The following is a 24260-nucleotide window of genomic DNA, read 5'->3' as shown; positions in this document are numbered from 1 at the left end:
TCTGCAGCTATTACCTTTTGTACCACCCCCTCCCTTTTAGAATGTAAACTCTATGAGCAGGGCCCTCCTGTACCTTTTTTGTTTTGAACTATACTGTAATTGTGTTGTCTCCCCTATACATTGTAAAGCTCTGTGTAAACTGTTGGCGCTATATAAATCGTGTATAATATAATAATCTCCTCCGATTACGCAACATGGCTGGTTGACGATTTGGCCGTTCAGAAACAAAATGAAAAGCGCGAATCAACACTCACCAAACTTCTACTAACACAAAATTAGCAGAAGGAGCCCAAAGGGTGGCGCTAAAGAGCTGAGAAACCATGTAGTACATCAGTATATTCGTGTTTGTTGGCCGATAATTCCTTGCTATTTTGTATGCAAGACAAAATCCCGACACACGCCTTCGGACAAAAGTCAGAGGTTTTGTCTGCAGAAAATCCAATCGTGTGTACGAGGCTTTACTGTTCCCTAACTGGCTAAGGACCGGTGCATACTTGTTAATTCTCAGAGCACTGGCTCCTGTATTTAGCCTAGTGCTTTTTTCTGGCATCCCCATTGCGGGAGGCTCAGATGATCTCATGTGAAGAAACGGCACCTTCCCAAAGGACCTAACACCCGCAAGACCTGGCTGAGTCAGGCTTTGCCAGGTTCCAGCGTTTTAACTGTCTGTCACCTGTGGTTAAGGTTTTCCAGCTAAAGTTCTTACTACTAAGGTCTATGGCCTATGTATTCTCAGATCCCTCATCATCAAGGTGTTAAAGGGGTTGTAAAGGCAGAAGGTTTTTTAACCTTATGCATTAAGATAAAAAGCCTTGTGTGTGCAGCAGCCCCCCTAACACTTACCTGAGCCCCATCTCTGTCCAGCGATGTCCATGAGTGTCTGTCGTCCGAAATTCTCCTTCCTGATTGGCTGAGACACAGCAGTGGCACCATTGGCTCCTGCTGCTGTCAATAAAAGTCAGCTAGCCAATCAGGGGGCAGAGGGGGCGGGGCTCCATGCTGAATGGACACAGGGAGCTTTCACGTGGCTCAGGTTCCCCCCTACCAAGCTGCTTGGTGTGGGAGCACTCAACAGGAGGGCGAGGCCAGGAGAACAGAAAAGGGACCCTGAGAAGAGGATAATTGAGGCTGCTCTGTGCATATCCACTGCAACAGAGCAGCTAAGTCTAACATGTTTGTTATTTTTATAGGAAAAAAAAAACAAGACTTCACAATCACTTTAAACCCTTCTCTCTGTGCTTTTGAACATCCCGACAGTATCTGGATTCTTGTGCCCCTCAAAATATTCCCACAAAAATATTTTACAGTGAATACAGAAGTCCATAGGGCTACTTTCACACTAGGGGCCCCCTGAGCATTAGTGGTAAAGTGCCGCTCGTTTTAGCTGTGCTTTAGCGATGTTTAAGTAGCACTTTTCGCCTGCTAGCAGGGTGCTTTTAAGGGGTTAAAAGTGCCCTTGTTGCGGCGCTTCCGAAGCATTTTTCACATGCTTCAGAGACTCTGCCCATTAATTTCATGGGTAGGGTGTTTTGGGAGCGCTGTATACTGCACTCCCAAACCACCCCAAAGATGCTGCTTGCAGAGTTTATTCTAATGTCCTGCAAGCGCACCACCCCAGTGTGAAAGCACTCGGGCTTTCACATTCGGGCAACATGGGAGGCAGTTTTTAGGCACTTTACAGGCGCGATTTCTAGCGCTAAAACACCTGAAAACTGCCTCAGTGTGAAATGGGTCTTAATGATTATAATTATTATATAATTGTTGTTTTTTTATTATTATTATTAATATTATTGCGTTTCAGAATCACAGTTCGTATATTTCTGAGTTATGCAGATTGTATCCTTTCATGGTAAAGTATTGTAAATTATTATTATTTTTTTTTTTTTCTTCATTAGCGTTTGCCTTGTGAAGGTTTTCATGATCTTGAGAGTTTGGGCCATCCTGCACATTTTATTGAAGATGAGTTATTGTCTATACTTGGTATAGAGAGCTGGTAAGTTATCAATGAGATATCACAGTGATGTTTTTGCAATGGTATTCTCCAATAACCTATTTGTCTAAAGCTCTATATTTACCATCTCTGTCCTGGCACCTGAAAACAAAGCTTGATTTAAGCTCCATTCACACTTGTGCGATTTTGAGTTGCGTGACAAGTCGCACCCTATGATTTCCAATGAGTACCGTTCATATCTATACGACTTTAAAGTAGTTTGTGCAATATTTTGGTCTGATTTTCATGAAATTTGAGGGCCATAGACTTAAAGCGTTTGTTAACCCCCAAAAAAAATAATTAAAGATCCTGTTCATATATATATACACATGTGCTTGTGGAAAAAGTAAATATGAAGTGATTTCGCGCAATGCAAGAAAAATCACTTAAAATGAAAAAGAAAAAAAACTGAAAATTCTCTGTGACTACATACTAGTGCAATACTATCTAATAGGTAGATAATATAGTACTAAACTAGTTACGTGAATTAAGTGTCACAGTGCAAATAAATGTCAAATATATAAAGTGACACAGTGCTGATAAATATCAATTCATAAAGTGACAAAAGCATACAGTGATAAAAAATATCAAGATAAATCAATAAAGTGTCTTCAAAAAAGATGGTAGAAGTCTATTGTCATAAACAACAACAGATGAAAAATACATAAAAAATAAAAACATAAAAGTCAGGTGTTAAAAAAAGTCCAAATATAAAAATATTGAAATGTGATGGATTAATAGTCTATGAAAAATAATAGCATCCTGCAAATCACATTAATGCGTTTCAACAATGTTCCAAATATGTCACTGAATATTGCTGTTGTGATTCATTCATTGTATTATTCCATATAATTTCTCCTGAATTATAGTCTCTCAGAACTCTCACCTTATATCTATGCAATATCTCGCATCAACAAATAGTTGGTGTTGTCCCAATGCTTCTATGAGGGGTCCTGTTGGACAGGTTTATACTGCCAGGATACCTCTCCCTCTCAAATTCCTTCACACGTGTCCTGGATCGCTCCATATTACCATAGCATAAACAGGGGGAAGGAAAAAAGAAAAGAAGCCTCCACTAGTGCAGTATGTTTAAAAAGGCTTGAATATGTTTATTAAATGCCTAAAAGTGGACCTTTACATTGTTGCATAAAAAACAGGCAAAACAGAAAACACTATCTATGTGGCGTTCTCAGCGTTCTCAGCGCCCTCTCATGTTTCCTCCTGGTACACGTCTGACTCCGGCCACTGCCTACCCGTTATGACACGTCATGTGTCTTCATCTGGGGAGTGCAGCGCAGTGCTTGTGCTCTGAAATTTGGACCCCTGTATCGCCTAAAATAGCTGGTGGATCCTGCCTAGCTATGCCCCCCCGTTTGCAAACGGACCACAATAATCATGGCTCCTGAGCCCCTGAATGTCAGAAACCATGAACCAGGCCGAGACAGAAGTACAATTTAAATCACACTTGTTTATTAACCACTTCGCACCGGCTGGACATCCTGGGATGGCCTCGACTTTCCAGGGTTATATCTGAATGATGCCTGAGGCTATAGACATCATTCAGATATCGGCATTTTCAGCCAGCGATTCCGTGCACCATAAGAATGATCATAGCGGCTGTTCCGCTGCTTGATCGTTCTCACGGACGGCGGGAGGGGGCGCCCCCCACCGCCCTCCAGTGCTCGGTGCTTCTACTGACTCACCACTTCCATCGGTGAGTCGGACACAGGATCCGCCGGCCCCCGGATAATGATCATAGAGATTTCCAGCAGACCAGATGGTCGCCGGAGTCTCTATGATCGTTCGGAGGCCAGGCGCGATGTTATGACGTCACGCCCGGCCTCTGCATTCAAATAACGGCGCCGCCTCGACTGGGAAGCCGTGATCCATTTTTTTTATTTTATTTTTTTATTTTAGGCTTCCCAGCCTAGAGGTGAGATGTGAGGTCTTATTGACCCCATATCTCACTGTAAGTAGGTCCAATCATGCCATATTCCTATTACAAGGGATGTTTACATTCCTTGTAATGGGAATAAAAGTAATCAAAAATGTTTTGTTTTTTTAAAGTGTCAAACTAAAAAAATGAAAGTAAAATTAACAATAAAAAAAAAAAAGAAATTTAAAGCGCCCCTGTCCCCGTGAGCTCATACGCAGAAGCGAATGCATACGTCCCGCCCACATATGAAAACCGTGTGTAAACCACACATGTGAGGTATCGCCGCGAACGTTAGAGCGAGGAGCTTTACTGTGTTGGTTTTTTGATTTGATTTGTTGGTTTGAAAAATTGCTGCGCAAATACCGTGTGAGATAAAAAGTTGCAACAACCGCCATTGTATTCTCTAGGGTCTTTGCTAAAAAAACATCTATAATGTTTGGGGATTCTATGTAATTTTCTAGCAAAAAAATTATGAATTTTACATGTAGGAGAGAAATGTGGGCGCGAAGTGGTTAATATAAAATAAAAAGGTAAATAGAGTAAGCGTAGTCAAAGCATATCCAGAGTCCAGTAACCGGATCAAGTAGTCAGCCAGGCCAGAGTTCAGTATCTAAATCGATTAATCAGCCAGGCCACAAGTCAGGGATCCAAGTAGAGGAACAGCAAGCAGGGTACAGAGCCAGAAGGGATGTCAGCAAGCCAGTCTTTAAACAGGAATGCAGGAGATGGTTTCTTGTGATGTGACCAAGGCGGAGGCAGAGATGAAGTGAGCTGGACAGCTTTAAGTAGGCAGGTCAGACGAGCAGGATCAGGAAGAGCTGGGTAACTGTGGAGAGAGATGAGAGCTAAGCCAGCCCTGACATTGACATCTTGGTCTGTTTGCGTGATTCCATCAGCCGCAACCTGCTATCTGTCTCCTGTGTTCTGGGGGGGTACATTGGGTCTGGTATGAATATTAAGGGGAACCCTGCGCCCAATTTTTTTAAAAAATGGCATAGGGTCCCCCCCCCCAGAATCCATACCAGACCTGATTTTAAGGGGAACCCTGCGCCAAAATTTAAAAAAATGCCGTGGGGTCCCCCCAAAATCCATACCGGTATCCGAGCACACAACCTGGCAGGCCCCAGGAAAAGAGGGGAGGGGGACAAGAAAGTGCCCCCCCTGAACCATACCAAGCCACATGCCCATAGCCCCCCAAAGCACCTTGTCCCCATCCCCACAACCCTTGCCCGGTGGTTGTGGGGGTCTGCACAGGGGGGGCTTATCTGAATCTAGAAGCCCCCTTTAACAAGGGGACCCCCAGATCCTGCCCCCCCCCATGTGAATTGGTAACTGGATACAAGTCCCCCTACCATTTCACAAAAAAAGGTAAAAAAAGACCATGTTGAGCAGGGCATGTGGCCTGGTACGGCTCAGGAAGGGGCTCTCTCGCCCCCCCCCCATCTTTTTCTGTGGCCTGCCAGGTTGATGCTTGGATAAGTGTCTGGTATGGATTTTAGGGGGACCCCCACGCAATTTTTTTTTTTGGTTTGGGTTTCCCCTTAATATTCATACATATTTAACAAGGGGGCACCCAGATCCCCCCCCCCCCCCCGTCTATTACAAGGGATGTTTACATTCATAGGAATAAAAGTAACTCAATTATTATTATTTTTTTTTTTTAAAGTGCAGTGTAAAAATAAAAAGTAAAATAAAGAAAAAAAATTCAAGTGTCTCGTTCCGTCGAGCTCACGTGTCAAAGCAAATACATATGTAAGTCGCACTCCGCATATGAAAACGGTGTTCAAACCACACATATTGCCGCAATCATCAGTGCAAGAGCAATAACTCTAGCACTAGACCTCCTCTGTATTTCAAAACTGGTAACCTGTAGAAATTTTTAAATGTCGCCTAATGGAGGGTCAAAGTTTGTCGCCATTCCATGAGCGGGTGCAATTTTAAAGCATGACATGTTGGATATCAATTTACTCGGCGTAATATTATGTTTCACAGTATAAAAAAAAAAATGTTGGCTAACTTTACTGTTGTCTTATTTTTTAAGTCAAAATTTTTTTTTTCTTCTCCCAAAAAATTGGGCTTGTAAGACCGTGCAAATATGGTGTGACATAAAGTATTGCAACACCCGCTATTTTATTCTCTAATATATATATATATATATATATATATATATATATATATATATATATATAGTGGTAAGTAAATAAAAACACACAGCCAGTTTTTGACGAGAGCTTTATTCAAAACACAAAAATGAATGTGTCCCCCGAGGTAGATCCAATGTCAGTCATGGTGAACACGGGCCACAGACTCAAACAGGAAAAAAAAAAGGTCTGCACCCGGACATGCTAGGCCACTGATGTCATAAGGGGGCGGGACTGTCAGTCGGCAGGAATCGGCATCGGGTCCCTTTTTTGTAATTTTTATTTTATTTTTTTGATGTGGTTTGGTGGAGTGACTTTGATCAAGATTGATGGATCTACAACGGGGGAACTGGCTCCTGTCTTTATTTTACACTATGCCTTCTTTTTTTTTTTTTGTGAATGAGTACCCCATACTCATAGGATTGTTTAAAGGGTGCTTCCAGATTCCAATGAGCCATCCCCACAGGAACCAGGCCAGGGTTGGGGGTAAGAGGCCCTTGTTCTCATCAAAGCCATGTTAAGAGCATGTGATCTGATATGGTTCAGAAGGACAGCCTGAAGGGCCTAATATAACTTTCATCTGTCAGCAGGGAATTTTGCTGACATCTGATGAGTCATTGGTTGCTAAGGATGCGGCAGCCGTCCACTCCACTTTAACCGCTTCCCTACCAGCCACAGGATATACGTTGCGGTAGGGAAGCGGTGATACCGGGATCATGGTTGAGGCTACAACCATGATCCCGGTGTAATTTTTTTTAGCCCAAGCATTTCTTTTTCAATGTAAAAGTACTCCAAGTGGCTGGGCAGACCCTGGAATACTTTTTTCAAGTGTTGGGATGAGGTCCCACCCCCCCCCCCCCCCCCCTCCTGCTGCCGCTTTTAACATGCTTTTACTGGGCTCTCTCAAGCATTCAGGAAGTCTAGTAACAATGCGGCTGGCGGAATCCAGGTCCGGCCTTACAGTGAGAGGAACTGAAGCTGTTCCTCCCACTGTGTGATGACAGAATTTTGTCACTTCCGCTTCCTGCTCTTGGCATAGCGGCCAGTGAAGGAGCCAATCAGAAAGAGCTGTGTCTGATCGGCTGCATTGGAGCCCAAAGGAGAGATGGGGGGGGGGACCCCCATCTCGCCATAAGGAGGACTTGTCATTGCTATTGCTGTCAAAAGGGTTGTTTATATTCTTTTTGACAGCAATAAAAGCAATCACAAATATATATATATTTTTTAAAGACACTGTAAAAATATAAAAATAAATAATTAACAAAAAAAATTTAACGTGCCCTCCTCAACGCGTGCTCACATGCATGTGTAAACAGTGATTGCACCACACATGTGAGGTATTGCCGCAAAAACTTCAGAGTGAAAGCAATAATTCTAGTACCGGTCCTTCTGTGTAAATCTAAACTTGTAACCTGCAAAGGCCTTTAAAGCGCCACCTATGGATAATTTTAACGTACCATAGTTTGTTGCCATTCCATGAGCGTGCGCAGCTTTAAAACATGACATGTTTTGTATTTGTTTACTCGTTTACTCGGTGTAACATCTTTTATATTTTACCCCCAAAAAAGTGGTATATTGTATTGTCTTTGTGTTCACTAAAATTCATTAATATAAATTTTTTCCAAACTGCTGCGCAAATACTGCGTGACATAAAGAATAGCAACACCCACCATTTTATTATCTAGGACAGGGATATGCAATTAGTGGACCTCCAGCTGTTGCAGAACTACAAGTCCCATGAGGCATAGTAAGACTGATAGCTACAAGCATGACACCCAGAGGCAGAGACATGATGGGACTTGTGATTTTGCAACAGCTGGAGGTCCACTAATGGCATATCCCTGCTCTAGCGCCTAATGTTTGCGTTTCCAAGTAATTTTCTAGTAAAAAAAAAGTAGATGCATGTGGGAAGTGTCAGAATTGGCCCGGTATTGAGGTGTTCAACAACCTGCTATTCGCTGGTTGTTTAGGACACTGCAGTCACCCTCCCCTTAACTAGAATTTGCACTCATCCAAAGTACCATCAAAGTAGCCTCAAAGCTTCCAGAAGTTGCACTGGAAATGTCACGATTTTGAAGTCGCACAAGTGTGAATGGAGTGTTATAAACTGGATTTCTTTTTTCTTTTTTAACTTTCTTTCTTCTGGTGCAGATACCGATTTTTTTTTTTTTTTTTTTTTTTTTTTTTTTTTTTAGCAGTGTTTTCTTTTGATATCACGGAAGTGTTTTTTGTTTTGAAGTATTCTGACTTCATTTTAAATTTTTGTTATGTCCTCTTTATGCTGGTAAAGTTTTAATCACAGTGCCATAGAGCACAATCCCTAGACAGCGGCATGTGTGAGTGACAAGTGTCCCTAGACAGCGGCATGTGTGAGTGACAAGTGTCCCTAGACAGCGGCATGTGTGAGTGACAAGTGTCCCTAGACAGCGGCATGTGTGAGTAACAAGTGTCCCTAGACAGCGACATGTGTGAGTGACAAGTGTCCCTAGACAGCGGCATGTGTGAGTGACAAGTGTCCCTAGACAGCGGCATGTGTGAGTGACAAGTGTCCCTAGACAGCGGCATGTGTGAGTGACAAGTGTCCCTAGACAGCGGCATGTGTGAGTGACAAGTGTCCCTAGACAGCGGCATGTGTGAGTGACAAGTGTCCCTAGACAGCGGCATGTGTGAGTGACAAGTGTCCCTAGACAGCGGCATGTGTGAGTGACAAGTGTCCCTAGACAGCGGCATGTGTGAGTGACAAGTGTCCCTAGACAGCGGCATGTGTGAGTGACAAGTGTCCCTAGACAGCGGCATGTGTGAGTGACAAGTGTCCCTAGACAGCGGCATGTGTGAGTGACAAGTGTCCTTAGACAGCGGCATGTGTGCACCAGCAGACACTTTTGTTGCATTCAAGAGATTCACTTTTGCTTCCTCTGGCGATTTATTCAAAATCGGGGCTCTACAAAAAAATCCACATTTGAAACAATGTAGAACTGTATTATTATTACTATAATTATTTTGTAGATTTGTGGAAACCTGTGTAGCGGGAAGAAAAGCAGGATCTACCTTTACTTCTGAATTATAAAAGAAGTACCCCCAAAGAGATACTAGGGACTTTAGAGTAAACAAATCAACAATATATGAAAAAGATATAGAAATGTATTATAATAAAATATGTGCTGCAAACAACACCAACAAAGAATTAAATCTATAATATAAACCAAATCATATGACAGTATTATGCCCAACGCATTTAATCTTTTACTTCTAAAATGCTGGGTGTCTGAAGCATTGTTAAAACACCACTTTGACTTTGTTTTAGTTTACCAGTCAGCTGGGATTCTGATCTTTTCTGATTGTGGAGGTATAGGTCTGACCCACGAGAAGGAAGTGCTGGACCTCTGCAGAGAGCCTGCTGCCTAACACAGAGAGCAAGGGTCCTTCTCTGCAGCATGCTGGCCAGGGAAAGGCTTTTGTTGTGGCTTCATTCTAAATCAACCAACTTGCTTTGCCCATCTTTTGTTTTCATGTAACTGAAAGTGAAAAAGACTAATTTGTAAGTTACTTGCACCCAAAATTCTGCTTTTATGGAAACCACCAAATTCAATTACATGGTTGTGTTGTTATAATGATTCACTTTTACAGTCTTTGAGGTAAGGCCACAGAAGTACAAAATGTTGTTGTGACTGAATAATTTAGCTGTTTTAACATAAAGTTCAGCTGATGACCATTTTTTTTATTTTAGGAAGTGTTTTATACAGAAATATTGTGCTAAGAAGATTCTATATTGCATGCGCCAAGAGTCTACCATGTCTAAATTTAAAGAGTTTCTTCAAAGACCTGTAGACCAACAAGACATTCTAGAAGGTATTTTTTGTGTTATTTGCTTCTGTGTTTCCATTTATTTTCTGACCTAAAAGTGTTAAACTAAGGCAACCCATAGACGATATCTCTTGATTTCACCATCAACACAGTCAGTATTGAAGGGGGAATGCATTCCGCAGTACTATTGTGTTCTGCTGGCAGAGGTGTAGCCTTCCCTGACTGATTACAGTTAGTGGCTATAGCCACCAGCAGTAATTGCATGTAGAAAAATCCAACAGGCTGGTTGCACCCAAGTTGATTGATGGATCAATCAGCCTGCCCATACATGGATTGAACCTCCGCTGGTCCCTGCTGAACCAGCTGAATTTTCATCCATGTTTGGTTGGCTTAAAGTGATATTAAAGCTTGTTTTTTTAATAATAAAAAAAAATAGCTAACATGTCATACTTGCCTCCTCTGTATAATGGTTTTGCACAGAGCAGCCCTGATCCTCTTCTTTTCGGGTCCCTCGCCAGCACTCCTGGCTACTCCCCCCTCCAGCAGTGCCCCCAGAGAAAGCCATGCTCACTCCTGAGCCAGCAAAAATAACACAATGTTCCAGGCACTGGCCCCTATGGGGATACTCACTGTCCACTGCCCAGGAGCCAATCCAATGCAGCTATCATAGAAACACATGAAGTGACTGAATTGTGTAGGTGAAATGAAGACAGCGCTATTTGGAACTCCATAAGGGTGTGGAGCCTCCAGTCAAACAGTACCAGGCTGATGTAAAGGCTAAACAGTTTATTGAAAACAAATTACAGTACATAAAATACCAGGCCGGTGTAGATGAATAAAGATGGGCTAATATCCGGTGGGCAGAAGGATGGGAAAAGTCCACCGTAACCATACAACACGCCACTGGTGTGGATGCTCAGGAGCCAAGCCGGAGTCCGTCGGCGATCCCATGTGACATCACCACGATGTACTGTAATTTGGTTTCAATAAATTGTTTAGCTTTTACATTGGCTTGGTACTGTTTGACTGAAGGCTCCATAGTCTTATTTCGTTGCAGATAGGGCTGTCTTCATTTCTTCTACCCAACGCACTCCCGAGCTGCTGCTCTGTGTGTCCGTAAGACACATAGAACTGCGGCTCAAACCCCCCCCCCCCCCCCACTCTCTCCTCATTGATTCACTGGCTATGACTGACAGCAGTGGGAGACAATGGGCACCTGCTGCTGTCTCAGCCAATGAGGAGAGGGAGTCCCTGGACAGTCGAGTCTCTCTGCACATCGCTGGATCAAGAGGGGGTTCGGGTGAGTATTAGGGAGGGCTGTAGGGAGCAGCACACAAAAAAAAACTTCAGCCTTTACAACCACTTTAAGCTGATGTTCTTATATACATATGCTTACTGTGTGACAATATCAGACGTTGCAAATAAAAGCTGAAAGGTTGGGTACACATGAGCAAACCGGACCACTTTCAGCCCATGTCTACAGCTCCCTGTTTGACAGAAGTTGGTCTGATCACCAGCATTTGTTAGTACAGCGATCGGTACGTTTTTTTTTGTTTGTTTGTTTTTGGGGGGGTTGGAAAAAAAAACGCAGGGCTCCTATTCTCAAATTAAACAGGCAAGTGCTAAGTATGTGTAAAAATATGTAACCATCATACAATTATCTTCCCCTCTATTTTTACTAAATTGCTACTGAAAGATAAGCACATTGGAGGAGGAAGAGAGGAGTACAGAGAGAGTGGATCCAACCTAAATGCAAGTTTTGACCAACTTAAGCTGGCTGTACATGGATCTAAATTCATCCAGTTAGAACAGTAGGAGCACTGGGTTATACACTATGAGAAAATCTGAAGAAAAATTCCGTACCAGGAATGAGCTTTTCATTTTCGTTTAGTGTGTACACCACTTTTAACATCCAATTTCAGACTTTCAATTGGAAAATTTCTGAAGAGACAAACCCCGAAAGTTTTCTCATACGTGAACAGATCTAACGATTTTCATATGTGAAAAATGGAATACAAAAAGACTGCCCATGATCAGAAACAATAAACAACAATAAGCCAAACAAAATAGCCTTTTTCATTCCAGAATTTTCATACAATTAGTACTATCCTCAGATTCAACCTGCTGTAAAACATTGAGGAAAACCCAATCAATGGTTTGCCCGATTTTTCTCATAGTGTGTACTGGGCTTTAAAGTTTTTCTTTTTATTCTAGAAGGTATACCTCGTATTCTTCTTGGGTGCCTCTTTTTGTCTTTGCATTACATGTTTTTTCATTTGCAAGGTTAGCAAATAGCACAAACAAGATATTCTGATATACTGTATGTAAAAATGTATTCAACCTAACAATATCTATTGCATCACATGTGTTTATGTATCAAGGTGGTGTCAAGATGCAACTATACATTTCAGTAGTTCCTCCCACTGACTCCTATCAGGGTGACACAGGGATCAGTGAGAGGAACCACTATGTATGGCTGAGGAACAATTCAATATTCTGAGATTCTTCAACATATGTGTTCTACAGTATAGCAGCAATTGGCAGCACGGGCAGGAGAGGTGAGTATTAAATATGCTCCTTGCAAGGGTTGCATTTTTTGACAATGTTATTTTAGTGACAGAGTGTAGCATTAGACCCCATACACACTTTTTGATTTTCTTCATATTTCTGTCTTCAGATTTACCAAAACCATATAATACGAGGTCAAACCTTAAGAGTTTCAATTTGTATGCAATCAGGCAGGCCCTTGCACTACATGGTTTTGGTAAATCTAAAGACAAAAAATATGCAGAAAATCTACTAGTGTGTATGGGGCCTAGTCTGTCATCTTTTGTGTAAAGTTAAAGGAGATGTACAGCCAAAGCAGTTTAATCTGCACTCCTGTGACCTGTTTTTCAGCAGACAGCAGGCTGAATCCCGCTGTCGGCTGACATCACACATCTGGTCCAGGCTCTGAAAAGATAGCAACCATATGGTCTGGATCCGCCCCCCTGCCTGGACCAGCACCCGACTCACCCTCTCAGCGAGCCTCTGAGGGGCTGAGCCGGCTGCTCCCGCCCCCTCCACAGCCCAGTGCTCCAATGAGCACAGGGGGAAAAGAGCAGAGAGCGGTGACTGACAGTCGCCAGCTTTCTGCTCAGGGAGCTCTGAGAACCAAGCGATCAGCAGTGTTTGATTGCTCGGTTCCCAGGCTTAGAGCCAGCCAGGTGGGGGACAGATGTAGCATCAGCGGTGAACGGAAATCTCACCAGTGGGGACTCGATCCAAAATGGTGAAAAAAAAATAGAATTGTTTTGTCTGGAGTTATATTTAACCACTTAACAACCGCCCATTGCCGATTAACGGCTTCAGGGCGGTTGTTTAACTCTGAGAGGCCGTTAATTAACGGCCTCCCAGAATTCTGCTCTCGCGCGCCCCCTGGGGCGCGCACACGAGAGCATCCGTGACCGCTGGGTCCAGTGGACCCGGCGCATCACGAATCACGGTAAACGGCCGCTCATCGCGGCCGTTTACCACGTGATCGCTCCGTCAAATGACGGAGTGATCACTTGTAAACAAGCCGGCGTCATGTTATGACGCCGGTTCCTCCCTCCCCTCTCTGTACCGATCGGTACAGCGGAGGGGGAAGAGATCGGTGTCAGCAGCGATGTGGGCTGCATCTGCAGTGCCCACATCGCTGCTCACCGAAAATTAACCCCTCAATTCCCTGCAAATACTCTGCATTACTCTGCAATTCCCTGCAAATACTCTGCATTACTCTGCAATTCCCTGCAAATACTCTGCATTACTCTGCAATTCCCTGCAAATACTCTGCATTACTCTGCAATTCCCTGCAAATACTCTGCAATTCCCTGCAAATACTCTGCATTACTCTGCAATTCCCTGCAAATACTCTGCATTACTCTGCAATTCCCTGCAAATACTCTGCATTACTCTGCAATTCCCTGCAAATACTCTGTATTACTCTGCAATTCCCTGCAAATACTCTGCATTACTCTGCAATTCCCTGCAAATACTCTGCATTACTCTGCAATTCCCTGCAAATACTCTGTATTACTCTGCAATTCCCTGCAAATACTCTGCATTACTCTGCAATTCCCTGCAAATACTCTGCATTACTCTGCAATTCCCTGCAAATACTCTGCATTACTCTGCAATTCCCTGCAAATACTCTGCAATGCCCTGCAACACTCTGCATTGCCCTGCAACACTCTGCATTGCCCTGCAACACTCTGCATTGCCCTGCAACACTCTGCAATGCCCTGCAACACTCTGCAATGCCCTGCAACACTCTGCAATGCCCTGCAACACTCTGCAATGCCCTGCAACACTCTGCAATGCCCTGCAACACTCTGCAATGCCCTGCAACACTCTGCAATGCCCTGCAACACTCCGCAATGCCCTGCAACACTCCGCAATGCCCTGCAACACTCTGCAATGCCCTGCAACACTCTGCAATGCCCTGCAACACTCTGCAATGCCCTGCAACACTCCGCAACGCTCTGCAATACCCTGCAACACTCTGCAACACCCGCCAATACCCTGCAACACTCTGCAATGCTCTGCAACCCCCGCCGATACCCTGCAACACTCTGCAATCCCCGCCGATACCCTGCAACACTCTGCAATGCTCTGCAACCCCCGCCGATACCCTGCAACACTCTGCAATGCTCTGCAACACCCGCCAATACCCTGCAACACTCTGCAATGCTCTGCAACACCCGCCAATACCCTGCAATGCTCTGCAACGCAGTACTCTGCAACACCATGCTCTGAGATACCCAGCCATAGTCGGTGATACCCTGCAATACCCAGCCATAGACATCTCCCGCCGCCCTCCGGTGCTTCTACCGAATCGCTAATACGATCAAAGCCAGAATCTTTTTTTTTTTTCAGGCTTCCCAGCTTAGAGGTGAGATGTGGGTCTTATTGACCCCACATCTCACTGTAAAGAGGACCTGTCATGCCATATTCCTATTACAAGGGATGTTTACATTCCTTGTAATAGGAATAAAAGTGATCAAAAAAATTATTTTTGGGGAAAAAAATGTCAAACTAAAATAAATAAAGTAAAATGAACAATAAAAAAAAATGTTTTTTTTTAAAGCGCCCCTGTCCCCATGTGCTCGCATGCAGAAGCGAACGCATGCGTAAGTCCCGCCCACATATGAAAACGGTGTTCAAACCACACATGTGAGGTATCGCTGCGAACGTTAGAGCGAGAGAAATAATTCTAGCCCTAGACCTCCTCTGTAACTCAAAACATATAACCAGTAAAAAAAATGTAAATCGTCGCCTATGGGGATTTTTATGTAGCGACGTTTGCCGCCATTCCACGAGCGTGTGCAATTTTGAAGAGTGACATATTAGGTATCTATTTACTCAGCGTAACTTCATCTTTCACAGTATGCAAAAATTGGGCTAACTTTACTGTGTTTTTTTTTTTAAGCACAAAACAGTTTTTTTTCCAAAAAAAAGCATTCGAAAAATTACTGCGCAAATACCGTGCGAGATAAAAAGTTGCAACGACCACCATTGTATTCTCTAGGGTGTTTGCTAAAAAAACATATATAATGTTTTGGAGTTCTATGTAATTTTCTAGCAAATAAATGATGATTTTTACATGTAGGAGAGAAATGTCAGAATTGTCCTGGGTGCTCCAGAACACCTGATGGCGCTCCATGCATGTTGGGCCTCTGTATGTGGCCACGCTGTGTAAAAGTCTCACACATGTGGTATCACCATACTCGGGAGTAATAGCAGAATGTGTTTTGGGGTGTAATTTGTGGTATGCATATGCTGTGTGTGAGAAATAACCTGATAATATGACAATTTTGTGAAAAAAAAAAAAAAAGTAAAAAGAATCTTGATTTTGCAAAGAATTGTGGGAAAAAATGACAACTTCAAAAAACTCATCATGCCTCTTACTAAATACCTTGGAATGTCTTCTTTCCAAAAAGGGGTCATTTGGGGGGTATTTGTACTTTTCTGGCATGTTAGGGTCTCAAGAATTGAAATAGGCCGTCAGTCCTTCAGGTGTGATCAATTTTCAGATATTGGCACCATAGCTTGTGGACTCTATAACTTTCACAAAGACCAAATAATATCCACCAATTTGTACTTATTTTTACCAAAGATATGTAGTAGTATAAATTTTGGCCAAAATTTATGAAGAAAAAATTACTAATCTGCTAAATTTTCTAACAGAAACAAAGAAAAATTCATTTTTTTACAGAATTTTCGGTATTTTTTCTTTTATAGCACAAAAAATAAAAAACCCAGCGGTGATTAAATACCACCAAAAGAAAGCTCTATTTGTGTGAAAAAAAGGACAAAAATTTCATATAGGTCCAGTGTTGCATGACTGAGTAATTGTCATTCAAAATGCGAGAGCACCGAAAGCTGAAAATTGGTCTGGTTATTAAGGGTGTTTAAGTGCCCAGTGGTCAAGTGGTTAAATAATAAGGCATGTGCAAATATGTGTTTATTTATGTGTTTTTGTGACATTTGTCAACAGTTTTTCTCTTTTGTTGTGTTTAGGAGCTGTTCTCATTGATCAGTACTGTAATGCTCTAGAAGATGTGAGTTTTGCAGATATTGAAACACAGATTGAAGATATCTTGAAAAAGGTGAAAGTTTACCTGAGTATGAAGAACAGCAGACACCCTAGTCTGTCTCTGCAGCCAGGTTTGTAATGTACACAAAATTGTAAATCTCATTTTAAAATATGGGGCAGTTAATTTGCTGTACATAGGTGCTTCTGTGTCTGTTATTGTCTTTGAACAGCTCTTTCAGTATCCTTTTCTAACTGTGCTATGACCAATACTCTGAAATGTGTCGGAGTAGTATGCTCTTCACCCAACCATTCGTATTGGCTCATCACAATGATAACTGAAGCAGTCTGTATTGTAAAGAAGGGTAAATACCGCGCTATACCAAAAATCAAATGAGAAAAGGAAAAAGCAGCTGCTAGAGGTGAGATACACACAGATAGTAAATAAAGAAAAATGTAGCAGCGCTAAAATTGAAAATAATTGAATACCACTGGTGCTAAATGCTAAACATATGGTCATAAAGTGAAATAACACAAAATAGCAGTAATAAATTGATCGGGATAATAATGAAATCAATTAAATCAATTGTATATACTATAAAAAAAACAATCGTATAAGTGAATTGTAAAAATAAGAAGTCCTTAGATGTGAAGGTCTAAGTTAATTCTTCCCTCCGTGACAACAATCCAAATTCATAAACCAAGTGTTCTAAAAAGTTATTCAAGCAATGATGGAATAGTGATTCCATGACAAATCCACCACCGCATAGGAAATGTCACCACCATATAAAATGAAGGCTTACCAACTAGCAAGCTTATAGAGCTTGGGACCTAAACCCGGTCAGGGCCTTTTGCCAAAGGTAAACCAAATGCCTCCAATCCAGGGCTCATATCCTAGAGACAAGGCAAGTGTCTCTGGGGGATCCACACTCCACCGAATGTTAATGGTGACTCAGCGGGCTCTCCTAAGCCAAGAAGCTCCAATAGGCAGTCATAGGCAACCCAAAAAAAAGGCTCATCATAGCGTAATAATGTCTAAACGTGTTTAATAAAGGATTTAAAAGTATTACACTTACTAAGTTAAAAATGGAAAGTAGCAAATAGCTGGCCGGCTGTACATGGACGCCAGTCCACTGAGGCCGCGTACACATGGGCGGACTGTTCGCCCAACCTTGTCCGCTGAACAGTGTTTGGGCGGACAGTCCGCTCGTGTGTGGGCTTTCAGCGGACAGTTTCAGCGGACAGTTGGACGGACAAAGTCTTTCGGAAATTCCGAAAAACTGTCCGCTGAAACTGTGTTTGAGCGAACAGTCCGCCCGTGTGTGGGGCTGTCCGCTGTACTTTCGAAATGAGCGGACTGTTCCCGCTCGGAAAGTCCGCCCATTTCGAGCGCGTGTACAGGTAGGCGGGGCCCGCGAAGGAGACGTCGCGGGCTCCGCCGCCTGGAATGGGCTTAAAGGGGAACCCCAACGCCGAAAAAAATCGGCGTGGGGGTTCCCCCAAAGTCCACACCAAACCCTTGTCCGAGCACGCTACCCGGCCGGCCAGGAAAGGGGGGCGAGCGAGCGCGCCCCCCCTCCTGAGCCGTACCAGGCCGCGTGCCCTCAACATGGGGGGGTGCCTTGGGGAAGGGGGGGCCGCGCGGCCCCCCCACCCCAAAGCACCTTGTCCCCATGTTGATGAGGACAAGGGCCTCTTCCCGACAACCCTGGCCGTTAGTTGTCGGGGTCTGCGGGCGGGGGGCTTATCGGAATCCGGGAGCCCCCTTTAAGAAGGGGGCCCCCGGATACCGGCCCCCCACCCTATGTGAATGAGTATGGGGTACAATGTACCCCTACCCATTCACCTGTGAAATAAAGTACAAAAAAAAACACAACACAGGGGAAAAAATATTTTATTGCACAGCTCCGGGGGTCTTCCGTCTTCGGGGGTCTTCTCGCCGGACTCCTCCGCTATGTGTGTGTAGCTCTTTTACTAGCGGAGGAGTCCGGCTTTCTTCCTCCCCGCCGCCGGCCTCTTCTCCCGACTTCGGGGGTCTTGTCCCCCTCTTCGGTTCTTCTGCCGGGCCACCGCGCCTTCTTGTAGCTTTTTTACAGGCGGTGGCCCGGTCTTCTGTCGCCGCTGCCTTCCGTTCTTCTGTCGCCGCCTTCGGTTCTTCTGCCGGGCCACCGCGCCTTCTTGTAGCTCTTTTACAGGCGGTGGCCCGGTCTTCTGTCGCCGCTGTCGCCGCCTTCCGTTCTTGTTCTTCTTCTTGTTCTTCTTCTTCTCCAGGCGATGTTGACACGTCGCTCCCTCCGGCCGGAATGCCAGGGACACGCTCCGCTGCCACTTATATAGTGACAATGGGGCGGTGTCACATGGTATATGTCACATGGGTTGGTCACATGGTGACCCCGCCCCCTTACGATGTCATAGTCCCCATGTGACATCAACCCATGTGACCAACCCATGTGACATATACCATGTGACCCCGCCCCATTGTCACTATATAAGTGACCGCACAGCGCGGCTCTGGCATTCCGGCCGGAGGGAGCGACGTGTCAACATCGCCTGGAGAAGAAGAAGAACAAGAAGAAGAACAAGAACGGAAGGCGGCGACAGCGACAGCGGCGACAGAAGACCGGGCCACCGCCTGTAAAAGAGCTACAAGAAGGCGCGGTGGCCCGGCAGAAGAACCGAAGGCGGCGACAGAAGAACGGAAGGCAGCGGCGACAGAAGACCGGGCCACCGCCTGTAAAAGAGCTACAAGAAGGCGCGGTGGCCCGGCAGAAGAACCGAAGAGGGGGACAAGACCCCCGAAGTCAGGAGAAGAGGCCGGCGGCGGGGAGGAAGAAAGCCGGACTCCTCCGCTAGTAAAAGAGCTACACACACATAGCGGAGGAGTCCGGCGAGAAGACCCCCGAAGACGGAAGACCCCCTGGAGCTGTGCAATAAAATATTTTTTCCCCTGTGTTGTGTTTTTTTTTGTACTTTATTTCACAGGTGAATGGGTAGGGGTACATTGTACCCCATACTCATTCACATAGGGTGGGGGGCCGGTATCCGGGGGCCCCCTTCTTAAAGGGGGCTCCCGGATTCCGATAAGCCCCCCGCCCGCAGACCCCGACAACCAACGGCCAGGGTTGTCGGGAAGAGGCCCTTGTCCTCATCAACATGGGGACAAGGTGCTTTGGGGTGGGGGGGCCGCGCGGCCCCCCCTTCCCCAAGGCACCCCCCCATGTTGAGGGCACGCGGCCTGGTACGGCTCAGGAGGGGGGGCGCGCTCGCTCGCCCCCCTTTCCTGGCCGGCCGGGTAGCGTGCTCGGACAAGGGTTTGGTGTGGACTTTGGGGGAACCCCCACGCCGATTTTTTTCGGCGTTGGGGTTCCCCTTTAAGCCCATTCCAGGCGGCGGAGCCCGCGACGTCTCCTTCGCGGGCCCCGCCTACCTGTACACGCGCTCGAAATGGGCGGATTTGCCTCCGCCTTACGTGGGCGAGTCCGTTCATTTCAAAAGTTGAGCGGACTGTTTGGCAAACAGTTCGTTGAAACAGTCCGCTCGTGTGTGGGCAAGTCCGCTCATGCAAATTTTGAGCGGACTGTTTGCCGAAACTGTTTGACGAACAAGGTTGGGCAAACAGTCCGCGCGTGTGTACGCGGCCTGAGACCTATAATGTATATTGTATTGTATGTGAGGCAAGCGCTGTTACCACCAGTCTTGTATTCAGACTGAAAGAGGCAATAAAACTGCAGTCAGGTGTACTTTTATACCTACTACTATACCTATTTTTTTTTTTTCTTTAAGGGAACAGTCACATTACTGAAACCCTGTTTCCTGTTCACCAACATCTTCCTAAAAGGTTATATATGCAGGGAGAGACCAAAAAGTGGCTGCTTCGCTTTCTCCTCTCTGCAGCACAAATACTCATACCTAGATACTGGAATACTGATGTTGCTCCTACAATTAAAGAATGGCTAGTTGAGATGAACCACATACGGAGAATGGAGGAATTAATGGCAAACATACATGAATGCTATCCTAAATATATGGCTTTATGGTCTCCCTGGATTGATTTGTTGGGCTTTGGCACTTTTGGATCTTTTTTTATTTAATAGTTACTACTCTAGGATGAAGTTCTGACTTGGGGGGGGGGGGGGGGGGGGGGGGGGGGGTTCCCCAGATGGACTGTTATGGACAGACTTCTTTTGTAAAATCTTTTTTTTCTTTTTTCCTTCTTTTTCTGTAATTTCTTACTTTTTTTTTTTTTTTTTCTTTTTAGTGTTTGGTTTGTTGTGTTTTTGGGTAGATTCTTGCCCAAGTGAAGTAATGGTTACCTAAGTACTGATGCTTTTCCTGACTAGGTGGTAAGACATAACCGGTATATAGATCTTCAAAATATTGGATAGGAGTGTTTTTTTTTTTTTTTTTCAGCCTCTGTTAATGTCTTGATATATGGGTTTCACGTGTTCCAGATTATGGGCTTTTGTATGTAATTTTGAATATAAAAAAAGAAAGATTATATATGCATTAAACCTATTATTATAGGGATGTTCTTTACCTGTTAAAGCCTGTCTTATTTTGACATCTGAAATCCCTGTACTACTGCTGGGTGTCCCCATCTTGTATGTGATATCAGTGGCTCTTGCAGACTGAGGGCTGTCATTCAAGTGACACTCTAATATTCCCCTTTTCCTTCCTCATTCCTTCAGCTACATAAAAGGTTTCACAGGAGTGGAGATGATGGGGGACCACAGAGAGCAGTGCAGAGGGCTTAGACATGCAAAGTGGGAGGGGCTGTACTCTGGAATTACAGTAACACTAAACAATATCCTTATTCTTCAAAAATAATCCATATGCATACATTACTTCATGATCTTGTAATCTTTTTTTATGAAAATCTCATGATTGTTTCTTACTTTTTTTTTTGTCTCCTTGTAACGCCCACCTTGAGCCCCCAAACCTTTCCTCCCCTCACTTCTGTTTGTTTGCAACAAGCAATGCACATTAATTGTGGTCATGTGCACTGCTTTATGCGCACTACAAATCCCATAGTTCCTAGTCCATCCCGGAAGCGGGCAACAGAAGGTGGCGAGGTTCCTACATACAGTGGGACTATGGAAAGTTAATGCAATCACTCTGCTACAGAAAGTCAGATCTCAGCAGAGAACAAAAAAAGTACCGGTAATTTAGAATGGGCTGAAAGCGATAGAAGTGACTTAGTTAAGATACATGCTTGAATAATTTTTTATTTTTTTTACCTGTTTTTTTTGTTTAACTAGAGTTTGTGACAGGGTCTCTTTAAGGACAAGTTTCTCGGAGTTGGTTATGTTTTGGAAAACGCCTAAGTAGTTGTTTATTTCTTTTAGGGCATTTGGGTTTGAGGCTGAATTTACTAACTTATTATGGTCATATATTCCATCTTCTAATATATCTTTTCCTCTATCTTTGTAGGTAGTAGATCTCTCATTGAAGACCTTGATCTAGAGGGGGAGGCACTGGATGCTTTAAATCATGTCCTCTTTGTTGACCTGAAGTTTCAAGGAAATGTATCAGATTTCTATAACCCTCTTAATTCCTATATGCACCAGGTAGGAATATGAAGAGTTTGAATGTGAATAATCCTCTGTGCTACTACGTTAAAGAAATATTGAAATAATTTGAAAGGGAATGGCTGCAAAACCTAAATGAGTTCACAGTTGCACATGCATAAAAAATATATATTGTATGTGGTCTTGCGCTATTCTTTCATCTATATAAAGATGCCATATATAACGGTGATAAGTAAATGCAAAAAAAATGTCTAATAGCTGTAGAAAATCAAGTGTTCCAATACAATCAGTAAATAGTTCCCGGAGAGCCTATAACGCTGCCACCAACATCTCAGTGCTCACAGATCTCTCACCTCATAACCACAAAACATGAGCCTTGGGTCAAAATCCAATAGGGGTGAACTTATCCTTCTTCCCAGAGTCTCCTCCCCAACTTCTCAGTCAAAAGATCCCGACTCACATGTGGGGGTAAAGTAGACAAACAAGCCTCCAATAGTGTATCAATGTACCACAAACCATTTATTAAAAGATAACATCTGTTTACATCAAAATTCAGTAAAAAGCACTCAAATTGATAAAAAAAATCTGCATTTTCCACCTCTATACTTTACCCCCACGTGTGAGTCGGGATCTTTTGACTGTGAAGTTGCAGAACAGACTCTGGGAGGAAGCATAAGTTCACTTCAAGATCTACTGGATTTTGACCTAAGCCTCATGTTTTGTGGTTATGAGGTGAGAGATCTCTGAGTACTGAGGTGTTGGTGGCAGCGTTATAGACTCTCTAGGAACTATCTATCTATGGACTACGATTGTATTGAAACACTTGATTTTCTACAGCTATTGGACATTTTTTTTTCATTTACTTATCACTGTTATTGTTCATTTATCATGGTTATGGATATATATGGCATCTTTATATAGATGAAGGAATGGCACAAGACCACATACAATATATAGCAATTATAGCTTGTATAAATAAGCATGATTTCTTTATCCTCCATTGTGGGACACGGGAACAGAGAAATTCATAGAAATGTGGGGTTGTATGTAGCTGCCTTCAGGAGGTGGACACTGATGAACAAATGTTAAAGGCCTGCCCACTGTAACCGCTCCCATAACTATCATACCTCGGTTTTTGTTTTTGTCCTAGGAGTTTGGGCACTATTTCCTCAGCTCCACTGAGGTACATTTTTATTTTTTGTCTTTTGTATTTTGTAAATAGCAGCGCTCAAAGCCTCCTATATAATGTCCTGTTGGTGCCCCCTCTACTCTAGGTGCCGTTGCCTTAAGGAGCATGTCCCACTCCACCCTTCCACATGCATACCAAGCTCAGGTGCACCCTGTGAGTGTCAGCCAAGTCATATAGTGAAAGTTCCGACTTCAGCTACAGTTCCCACCCGCCCTTTCCGCCCATTGGCGCGTTTCTCTCGGATTGGACTTAATCGTAGCATTTTCACGATATGATTTGGTTGACATTCATGGAGTTCGGCCCAAGCTTGGTATGTTTCTACATATGTCTAGATTGTTTTCTTTTTTTACTATCAACATTCTTGTTGTTCTTCGCTTTTCATGAATTCACTTCACTCAAGATATGTGTAATGCTGTTAAAGCAAGTCTCTCCACCACAGCTATCCGGACCAGCTTATCATCGGCAATGCCTCAGAGGCTGTACTGGACTGAAAATTGGGGGAGTTGCCTGTAATGTGATCTTTAGGCATTGAGCTCATCTGATCCCTAGACATCTTGTGTCTAGTTCATTAGCCTCAGAGTGCTCCACCGGTCCAAAATTGGAGCACAACAGTTGTGTGACCCTGTCTCTGAATACTCCATTGTGAGTGACTCCCACAGGGGACGAAGGCTGACTGGAATGTGACCTTCGAGAACTAGACTCTGCTAGTGGCAGGTTCTTTACCACTATGTACTGTGTTTGTTCGCCTCAAAGCGATCCTCAGTTTAAAGTAGAAGTACATGTGTGATGTACAATGGTTTCTGCTCTCTCTATCTGTAAGAAAACTGAGGTGAGCATGCCTCCATAAGGGGCAAGAAAATCCTGGAATGTGGCGATGAGTGTAATATTTTGCACGTAGTACTATCCTATCACTTGTGTACTGTATTAGTTAGCTGCAGAGTTCTTTTCACTTTCAGAGCAGGAGTACATTCCCGTGTCACTGAGATCTCTGTCTAAATATGGCTCTGCAAGTGTGCCTCTATAAGTGACAACAATATCATAGTATGTACTATGTGATCAAAAACTCCTGCACTACCAATACATAGCAATCACCTAATGCACTAAATACTGCAGGTGGAT

At 43.8% G+C, this 24260-nt stretch overlaps 1 protein-coding gene across 1 annotated transcript in view; it reads left to right on the top strand.

Moving 5' to 3' along the window:
* Positions 1 to 24260, top strand: part of FBXO21 (F-box protein 21) — a 77329-nt gene that overhangs the window by 8931 nt on the left and 44138 nt on the right. Inside the window, exons 3-6 of the mRNA XM_077462052.1 lie at positions 1896 to 1993; positions 9795 to 9916; positions 16412 to 16558; positions 21855 to 21991. Of these exons, the coding sequence (XP_077318178.1) occupies positions 1896 to 1993; positions 9795 to 9916; positions 16412 to 16558; positions 21855 to 21991 (504 nt within the window). The remainder of the gene's footprint in view (positions 1 to 1895; positions 1994 to 9794; positions 9917 to 16411; positions 16559 to 21854; positions 21992 to 24260) is intronic.

This window comes from Lithobates pipiens, unplaced genomic scaffold (assembly GCF_037356315.1).
Source record: "Lithobates pipiens isolate NorthernLeopardFrog02 unplaced genomic scaffold, aLitPip1_a1.2 Scaffold_3, whole genome shotgun sequence".
Classification (NCBI taxonomy): domain Eukaryota; kingdom Metazoa; phylum Chordata; class Amphibia; order Anura; family Ranidae; genus Lithobates; species Lithobates pipiens.
This window is presented reverse-complemented; position numbering and strand designations above follow the sequence as displayed.